The sequence below is a fragment of the Cyanistes caeruleus genome, chromosome 6 (assembly GCF_971803275.1).
Source record: "Cyanistes caeruleus chromosome 6, bCyaCae1.hap1.1, whole genome shotgun sequence".
Taxonomy (NCBI): Eukaryota; Metazoa; Chordata; class Aves; order Passeriformes; family Paridae; genus Cyanistes; species Cyanistes caeruleus.
In genome coordinates, this window is record NC_141706.1 from 54094014 (window position 1) to 54103554 (window position 9541).

The window sequence follows — 9541 nt, forward strand, 5'->3', positions numbered from 1 at the left end:
AAAAAAAAAACAAACTTAACATTTCAGTTGTACAAACATAATTTTAATCAAACCTTAAATGGTTTTAATCCCCAACTGGAACCCTCAAAAGCTGTTATTGGCTATATTTGTGGGCCAATTCCTCTTAGAAAGTCACAGCCCCTGATAGATATACTGAGTTTACATCTATCTGACTTGGAAAAACAGGGAAATGAGGCTCTTGCCTGCTCTTCTCTCTTCTTCCTACAGGGCCAAGAGTCACTTGGCAAAGCAGACTGGAAGAGTCCTGTTTCCAGTTCACGTGATCTACCTCCAGAGGTGAAGATTAGACTATACTCCCTAGATTTGCATTCTCCAAAAATGTTCTCAGACACTTTTCTATGACAGCTGTGTTTCTACTTTGTGATGATCCAAAAGTTATTTTAAAAAGAAAATCAATTTATTGGTATCAATAGACTGGCCTCAAAGTATACCAAACATTATTAACATGTCCAGTGTTTTTTAAGACAATCTAGACCAGAAACTGAGAGAAAAACAGGAAAAATGCACAGAAATTCAAAAGACACAACTTAATAGACTTTTTGAGACTATTTTTAACATCAAATTTATTGTCTTTTCAGTTTTTCTTTTAATTTTGTAGCCATCTGAGATGCATCTAGCCAATACCAAAATTTCCAGCATGCAACCAAAAAGACTACAAAGCTGAAATGGAAACTGCTTCTCCTCCTAAGACAGCTACTTCAAAGAGACTGATATTAGAAAGAATGACTCTACAGCACCTAATGTCCTAGCTCTTAGTGCTCAACATGAATTCTGCTGACCTTTTAACTGTGGTGTGCCTGGTGACTGAACAGTTTTCCCAGTGATCAGCCAGCCAAAGCATTAAACCGTCATAAGCAATATGGCCATAATCAGTCCCTGTTTCAGAGGTTTTTTTCTGATGTCAGAATAATTTAGATGCCCGGATATCTGAAGCAGCTGTGCCAATGAATACGTGAGCAGAGAAAAACACAGCTGCTTTGCAATTCAGGAGCGCTCTTCTGGGTTTCCTTAAACATCTGGTTAATCAGATGTTCCTTTAAGGCCAAGAGTGATAGGTATCAATAAACTTTTGTCTTGCCCTTTTGCTGGTGGAGATAAGTTTCTGAGAGCCTAATGTTCCTAGTCAAGCCTCATTGCATGGAAAACACCTACTTCTATGTCAAGGAAACACTTGCCAACAGTATTGCTGCTCATTTAAAGACTGTGTTGTATTTGTGTAATTATTTCAGTGGAGATGGCTTTTACCTTAAAAGGTATCTCACCGAAATGTTTAATCCAAATGCATTGGTAAGCTTATTCCATCAACAACAGTACTAATGCTGTGACCTAAGTGACAGAAATGCATTTCTGCCATTAAAACTGCACATGTACAAAGGTGGGAAGAACCACTTTAGCAGGACAAATCAGAGTAGGACAGTTAGAGAATTTAAGGAGAGAAAGCTCCCCTGGGATTACTAATGATCCCTTCCTGCGTGGTTCTGTCCCTTTTGGCCAGGGGTTAATACCCTCTCTTCACTGATCACCTTGCAAAGTAACCACATCCATTGATGTCAGTGGGAAATATTATCAGCTCTAGAAAAAAGTTTCTCATTAATTCACAAAGGTTTTGGGTCAGACTTCCACATCATCCTTTCAGACTGAAAGGAGGCTGAAGGAGTCTCAGGTAAGTTTCCCTGTGAAGAATTGTCTCTATACCATTAGGGCAAATTGAAAGAAAAACACAGTATGTTCAAAAAATGTGTATGATAAACACAGTATAAAACTGATGAAAAAGTAATATTAAACAAATAAAACCTAATAACTTATGTAAATGAAGCCTGAGACTTTTTTATATAATGACAGGAAGCTCCAAATAAAGGGTGTTGGGTTCATGCCCAACTAAATCATTACAGTTTCCACAGAAAATATCAGCCTCCTTGAGGTTCTTAGGTTAGGGAGATTTATAATGATAACAATAGCAGTAGTTTATTTGAGACAGTTAATCAAAATTCTAGCACTTATAAGCCCTCTGTGAACACTACAGATTTAAGAAGTTGAACACTAAATATTCAAAAGTAAGCTTGCAATCTACACAAGTACAGTAAATTTCAGTTATGTGTTTCATTATACTGGTGCCTTATTGCTTTTAAGGGGTTTACAACTTGGCTGTAATTATCCACTGTGGGGTAAAATTTGGCATAAAATGAACTCTTTTCCATTTCTATTTCCAAAGAAAGTTACTTGCTCTCTGCTGGCACTGCATTCCTTGCACATGCAACACTCGGCAAGAGTTTTTGGGTGTGCAAACAAAGTAGGTTAGGTCTCTGATTTTTGTGGCTTTTAAAAATATGTCTTTCATGCACCCAGACTATATTGTCCCTTTATTCAACCACCTTCCATTAATTTAGCCTTCAATTTGGGTTCATGGACATGGCAAAAATACATGTAATTTGTTTATGAACCAGGTGAAATTACATATAAAATTACATCAACCATGAAGGCCTTATTTTCACCAGAAAAATCAAATTTCCATCAGGATAACAGGAAAACATGGTGATGGCATTAAAATCCACCAGTGAAAAAATGTCATCACTTCTGCTTCCCCACACCATGCCAAGGACTTCTTGTGTGTCCCCCTGAGAGAGAAGCACCTCAGCACCTCCAACAGCAAAATGGAGCAACAGTAGTTTCCCACCTCAGGATCACTCTGAAAATTCACAGCAAAGCTCTTTGACAGTTTGCCAGAATCCCCAAATAAGGAAATAAATACAGTTATGCTCAGGTTCTACACTAGTAACACCTTTGAGCCAAGAGGGATGCCAGCTGCAGATGTTCTCCTCCTTGTGCTCAGCAGCTCGTTCCAGCGCTGTGGTTTGCAGCTCAGTCTGTGATGCTTCCCTACAAACCAAATCGCTGAACTGACACCATCAGAATCTGGCTCGCCATTCCTTGGCCTTTTTTGTTTCCAGGAAAAGAACATACTGAGTCTGCCATGTCCAGAGGTGTACCCACCCTGGAGAGCAAGGGGAGAAGAAACTCTGCAGGCAGCCTGTTGAGTAAGGAGGCTACAGTTCACCAAAATTGTCCCTTTTGCTTCATGGTATAATGAAGGTGGAAAACGCAACACACACAGCAAAGAAAGTACTCTGCAGTCACTGCATAACAAGTATTTAATAAATTCCCTCAGAAAGGCTAATATAAATAATAATAATAACAATGACAATGACAATAACAATAATAATAAATTTGTACTTATATACACAAATAAAGGCAAACTCTTATGGGATTTCAATGCTTGGAGTTTTGGGGGAAGACTCTTTTCCTGGATATAATGCAGAGGAATGATTATAACTTCGAGGCTTGCATGTGTTCGATGTGTTTGGAGGTATAAACTCCAAATCTCCAGGATAAGCCTGCAAGGAGTAGAAAAAAAATGCAAACACCAGTATTAGACATCATTTAGAAGACAGAGGAGAAGTGACTTTCAACATTCAACTGTAGGTAATTCTATGCTTTAACAAGTTTCCTGGCCTTTCTATTACTCTATTATTGTTTTATTCAGCTGTGCCTTAAGTCTTGCCTCTATCCTGAAGACAAAAGCGTAAGAAGAATGTTAAATTCTAATTCTCCAGATTTGGGTTTCTGTATCTGCATTCTCCAGATACATGCTTCTGTATTTAAAGTTATCAGATAGTTTATAGAGATATGCCACTTTAAAGTTGCATTAATTTCTTAAAATCCAACACCTTGCAGCTATAATGGTTACCTTTGTGTAAGAGACTCCAATTAAATTCTGGGTAAGTGGCAACTCCAGAAAAACAGGGTAATTTGACTAAACTTCTCTGTCTAGGTTGAATCCAGGCTCACCAGGTCTCTGAAGTAGAAAAACATAAATGGAATAAAACCTGAGGGGGGTAAAATATAAAACAAAAACTCTTTTAAATTTTTGTTCCTTTATGCTCCACAGTGTTTAATCCCACAGAACCAATAAATGCAGATGGAGCACAAAAAATATGAACTCACCTTAATGTTGCATTTTTTTATAACTTTCACTAATCCAAATGTTTGCTTCACAAGTCACGTGCAAGAAAGAGTTTGCATGGTTTATATTCCCAGGATCCCATTATAGTAAAGCTCAAAAACAGTTCACTCAAGTATTAGTAAAACTGAAAGGTAAAAAAAGTCGAGATTCTCAGCTGATAATAAATCACTTCACGTCAAACAAAAAAAATTCTGACCTCTGCTTTCCAGCATTACTCTTAGAAACAAGAACTACAGAAATAACTTTGGTAAATAGAGTATTAACAGAAATACAAATTTCTGCTATCTAAATGCAGATGGCACAATGAAGATAGCACATCAGATTACTACTTCTGCCTCTATCCAAAAGAAAACTTCTGCACTGGACTCTCACTACACACTGCTCTCCCTACCTTTCCCTTGTAATAGAATTTTGTAACTTTAGCCAGCTTGGTGTCAGGGAGATTTATTTGGCGTATGCTCCTTTTGTATAATTATTTAGTTATTACTCCTATAATGCAAAGCATTATCTGGACTAAGTCTGCACACAGTGGTGAACCTCCAAAGTAGCTTACGTTTCTTATAATCCCCCACTCAACCTAACTCCCTTGTGAGATCTGAGTGGAATATTATTCATTCTACAGACAGAAATCTAGAAAGAAAGAAGTCCAGCATTTCATCGAGAATCAGTAAGACAGCAAGAAGCTGAACTCAAGTTGTAAAACCCAGACTGTACCTCAGTACCATGAACAATACAACACATTTCAGTCCCATCCTACCTTCTGAGAATGTGTTTGCCCAAGATACAAGGTTGTAAGATACAGACAAAACCAACCAAATACATTTTCTAAAAATTCTCTTTTGGTCTTCTTTTTAGGTAAGTGTTAACAAACAGAACCACAAACAACTCTTTCAAAGCCCCTTTGTTAGAACTGAACCTGCTGGAACATAGCACATGTTCGGGTCCCTTGCTTTGACTTGTTCCTCCTGCATGAACAGAAGGAGAAAATAATGAAAGCTGCTGTGTGGCATTTGCATTTTAGCATGTAGGAATTCTCCTGAAATAAAAATCCAGATATTCCATCTAGAGATGGAATATTCCAACAAAACAGCACGAGTGAATGAGAAATCTTATTAATACAATCCCCCTCATGTCTTCAGTTTCTTTCTTGATCCTTTTCATGCAACCTTCTCACTGCTTTTTTACTATCAGACTTCCATACAGCACAGAATCTGATTTTGTAGGCTAAACAGAGAGAAAGAAACCTTTAGGTTTTCAACAAAACCAGTGAGAAAAAGAACGAGACAGCTACTCCTATTAATGGCACAGACACCATTTTTAGTAAGTAAGGTTAAGCTTTTGGGTCAAGATTAAAATTCCTTTCCAATTTGATTTTAAAGTCATATTATTAACTTCAATTCATCTACACTTAAATGTAGTAATAACAATAGATACCTGTGACTGCAAGATTAAGCTTATGGTAATAAAGAGTTTATAGAAAACTCAAAAATTAAACAGACAAAGGTACAATGTGATTTTAAATAAATCAGAGGTGATTTCACCACAATTCCACAGATAGAAACTGCAGTTTGGAACACGAAGTTTTGATTCTTACATCACATCCCATGCTTCCACAGAACAAATGGTTCTCCATAAATCCATAAACTGGCAAGTTTGGTGACCTGGAGCTTCCATGGTTCTCAATTGGAACCATTGCTCCCATTGGAAAAGTCTAAGTATCTTTAAATATATGTATTGCAACTTTCAGTAACTCCTCTTGGTAATCAAAAATACTTTTAAATCTCGTTTCTTAAAAGCCCAGATACAGTTAAACTCCCTCATTCAACTATGCAAGCTAAGATCTTTAATAGTGACTTCCAAAATTACCACCCCCACAAAAAAAATGCAAAACAAACCAAGCTCCTATTGTGGCAGTAGGGATATTTACACATGGAAATAATGCAAATATATAAGCATTTCTAAAGTCTTGGGCAATATTATCCTTAGACCTGGCTTTTATTTGAAAATTAAGTATGTACTTTAAAACCTAACGATGACTAAATACAGACATGGTGACATAAAAAATTCACTGAGACTTCCTGCATGTAACATAACAAAACACTTTTTTTAAAATCTAATTTTCAGTAATTTGAAAACTAATTTTTAGTGCTGTTGTATTGTAATTTAATATAGTTTACAGAGGTCAAATATGCATCCATAGAAATAGGGTAGAATCCCCAAAATACAATAACTCCATATAACCAAAACATTATATATATCCGAGAAGAAGAATCCATTTGCTTTTACCCTTCCTCCTCTGCTGCACTGAGGAACAAGAGGCTAAATTTTCTCTTCAAGAGAGCAGTAGCTGTGAAACTCTTAGCCCCCTAAAGGACTGGCTCAGACAAAACCACACTGAATTGCTTCCAGGGCAGCTGTTCCTACATCTTGATGTGGTGAGAGATTGCTCAGAAAGAGATACCAAATCTAGGTGGAAACATTAACATTGAAAAGTTATCTGAGCAGACAGGTACAGAGACTCTATCACACTAACACCTGCAGTATGCACCGTGTTACAACACCCATAAAAAACTGGATATATCACAAAAAGTAGGAAAAAGCACAGGGGCAAGCAGCACAGCACCTTTCTGGTGTCACTGGAAGTAATGGTGAGCACATTTGAAAAAACAGTGTGTCTAAACTAGGTGAGATGAATAGATCCAGGTGATATTTGCCGTAATTAAGAAAAATCAGCTCCCTACCACTTAACCTTGAATGAAAGGCACAGCATGAAGTTTTTGGGCCAGAGATCATCTGAACTGGCTTTACACTTTCAGGTTATTTGTTTTAACTTTACGAGCAGTCTTTTAGGCGAGGAGCCAGAAGGGTCTTCCTAAACGCGGCACCGTGGGGGAACTGCCGTGGTTCCTCTCTGAAAAGAGCTGGAGAGCTCTGAGCAGCGAAAAAAGCAAAAGGAAAAAGAACGTGTATTTTAAAGGGGGAATAGACGACTCTACTACGAGGCCCTCGTAGAGGGAAGAGTAAAACGAGACCAGGCTGTCACTGCTTTCGTAATTGCAAAATGCTGCCTCAAAGGGGAGAAAACTTCCATTAGCATCTTCCTCTGGAACACCCGAAAAAACCAGCACCTAAGGACTCGTACTCCCCTTACGTGTAATTCATCTGATTATGTCTAAAACTGATTAACAACAACTTTAAACACCGCCGAAGAGAGATGGCTTTTCTAAACGACGGTCAAAGACAAACTCTCTGGGAACTCAGCAAGGCACAGCCGCAGGGAGACAGGAGAAAGCGCAGGGGGACGGGACAGAGTGGCAAGTGCGGGGCCGGGCTCGCTTGGCCTGCGGGTGCTTCCCAAGGGCACGGTGGCGGGGCCGGGGCAGCTCCGGCCGGGAGAAGCGCTGGGGCCGCGGCCGGGCGAGCGGGCCCGGAGCGCCGGGGAACCCGCCGGCAGCGCCGGGCTCAGCCCCCGGCCTCCTACCGGGCCTCCCCCGTCCGGATGGGCCTGGCCGGGCCTCAGCCGCTTCCCTGAGGCTGCGGGATCTGGCGTGGCTCCCCCGGCCGCGGGGCCCGCCTGGCAGCGCTGTCCTCGCCGGCCTTCAGTGCGACACAGCTTTCGCTGTTGACGGCCGGCTCTGAGCCCCGGGCGGCCGGGCACCAGCGCTCCCTGCTCCCTCTCGCAGAGTGAACAAACGCGCCGCCGTCTACCTGTGCAACACCTCCGCAACACATTTTATTTACATGGAATTAGCTCGGGGCATTGTACATTATATACAGATATTTTCCCCCTCCAACAAGGCAGATCTTGTGCAAGATTAGTAGCATCCTCTGGAGCGTATCCGACAGTCCACGGGAAATGTCCCCCCCACTTAGAAGTATCAGCTGTCAGAGTCCAAGTCGCTTTTCCCGTCCTCTTGTCTCTTCTCCGGTGACGTTTTAGACGCTTTATTCCACTTTTGTGCGTTTTCTGACTCCTCCGAAGACGAGCGCTTTTGCCTCCTCCACTTCGCCCGGCGGTTCTTGAACCAAACCTATTACGTTAAGAAATGAAATTATTAATGGGGGAAAAAAATAAAACTAAAAGGATCCAAGCCCGCAGTCGAGCCGAGCCCCGCAGGAGCGCTGCCGGGGGAAGCAGGCGCTCGGTGGGAGCGGCCGGGTGCCTTCAGGAGGCACAGCCGCCACTCGCTCACAGCCCTGTGCCCCAAGGAAGGGCACTCGGAAATAATCAAAAACTTTCCCTCTGCCCCCGCAAAGCGATCGCTCTCCCTCCGCTGGCAGAGCCGGGCTGGAGCCGCACACACATCCGCTTCGAGCGCCTTTGAGTGCCAGTGGGAGAGGGCTGAAGAAGGAAAAAGAAAGCAAAGTACCTCCACTTTTTCCTCTCTTAAGTGCACCCTTCTGGCCAGCTGTTCCCTGGTGCCCACGTCTGGGTATTTCGTTTCCTGGAAGAGGTTTTCCAGCGCTTCCAGCTGCTCGTCAGTGAAGATAGTCCGGTGCCGTCTCTTTCTCCTGCAGTGCAGCTGGTTCAGTAACTGCAGCTCCGTCCGGGACAAAGTGCCCACGTTCATGTAGGGCAACATCTGATGGGGAACAGGGGACATCAGGACTGACCCAGTGCCCTCGTAACCTACGGACAGACAGACGAGTCGACGATAGGCTTTGCATGAGATCGCTGCTCCCCCCACCCCCGTCCCGTCCCGAAAAAGGCGCCCCCGGCTCCCGGCCGCTCTCCTGCGGGCCGCCAGCCGCTCCGGCCCCGCGGCTCGGGAACAAAGGGGCCCGTCCGTCCCGTCCCACGCGGGGCAGCCTTACCTGCGGGGGGAACGCAGGAGCACTGCTGGGCGCCCAGGGCCGGCACGGCCCCGCAGCACGAAGGGCCCACGGGGGACGCCGGCACATGCAGCTGCCCGTAGTAGTAGTTGTTGTAGCCGAGGCGGGATGCAGTGACGGCCGGCGGCAGCGCGGAGGCGGGAGCCACCGCCCGGGAGTAAAATCCGCCGTAGTCGGAGGCGCTGCCGTAGAGCGAGTCCCCGTGGAGGCTGGGGAAGACGACGGGCGCGGCGCTCGGGGGCAGCAGCAGCGAGTCCTTGCAGCGAGGTCTGGCCGCCAGGATATTGTCGATGCTGAACATGCTCACAGGCATGCCCCAAAGCGTGCGGGGCAGGGCGGCGGGGACCGGCCGGGGGAGGGAGGGAGGAGGGCGGGAGGGAGGGTAGGTGGTGGCTGGGGAGGGTGGGGGGGAGAGGCTGGAAGGACACGAAATCGAAACTTTTCGGATAAATTTTAAAAAGGAATCGGAGCGAAAAGAACAGCTTGCGGGCAGAGTGTGCGTGTGTGTCTGTGCGGTGTGTGCGGTGTGTGCGTGTGCGCAGGATCCACCCCTGGAACTTTCCCCCCTCAACTCTCGCCTGTTTACTGATCTCAACCCAGAGAGGGCTGCTCGGAGTATAATCCATCTGAACCTCTTCCCTTTTTTATACCCAGGCGACGTCATCC

The 9541-nt window shown here is 43.8% G+C and overlaps 1 protein-coding gene and 1 long non-coding RNA gene across 2 annotated transcripts in view; both read right to left on the bottom strand.

The window, feature by feature from the left end:
• Window positions 1-1911: 1911 nt before the first annotated feature.
• Window positions 1912-4166, bottom strand: LOC111929611 (uncharacterized). Its single transcript, XR_002864771.2, has 3 exons — window positions 4024-4166; window positions 3767-3874; window positions 1912-3413 (listed from the first exon to the last, which is right to left on the bottom strand). It is a non-coding gene; the product is annotated as an uncharacterized LOC111929611 (long non-coding RNA).
• Window positions 4167-7747: 3581 nt separating this feature from the next.
• The window catches only part of GSC (goosecoid homeobox), a 1938-nt gene continuing 144 nt past the window's right edge, over window positions 7748-9541 (bottom strand). Inside the window, exons 1-3 of the mRNA XM_086894003.1 lie at window positions 8858-9541; window positions 8413-8672; window positions 7748-8073 (exon numbers count right to left, since the gene is read on the bottom strand). The exon at window positions 8858-9541 is cut by the window's right edge and continues 144 nt beyond it. Of these exons, the coding sequence (XP_086750129.1) occupies window positions 7921-8073; window positions 8413-8672; window positions 8858-9539 (1095 nt within the window). The 5' untranslated portion in view covers window positions 9540-9541 and the 3' untranslated portion in view covers window positions 7748-7920. The remainder of the gene's footprint in view (window positions 8074-8412; window positions 8673-8857) is intronic.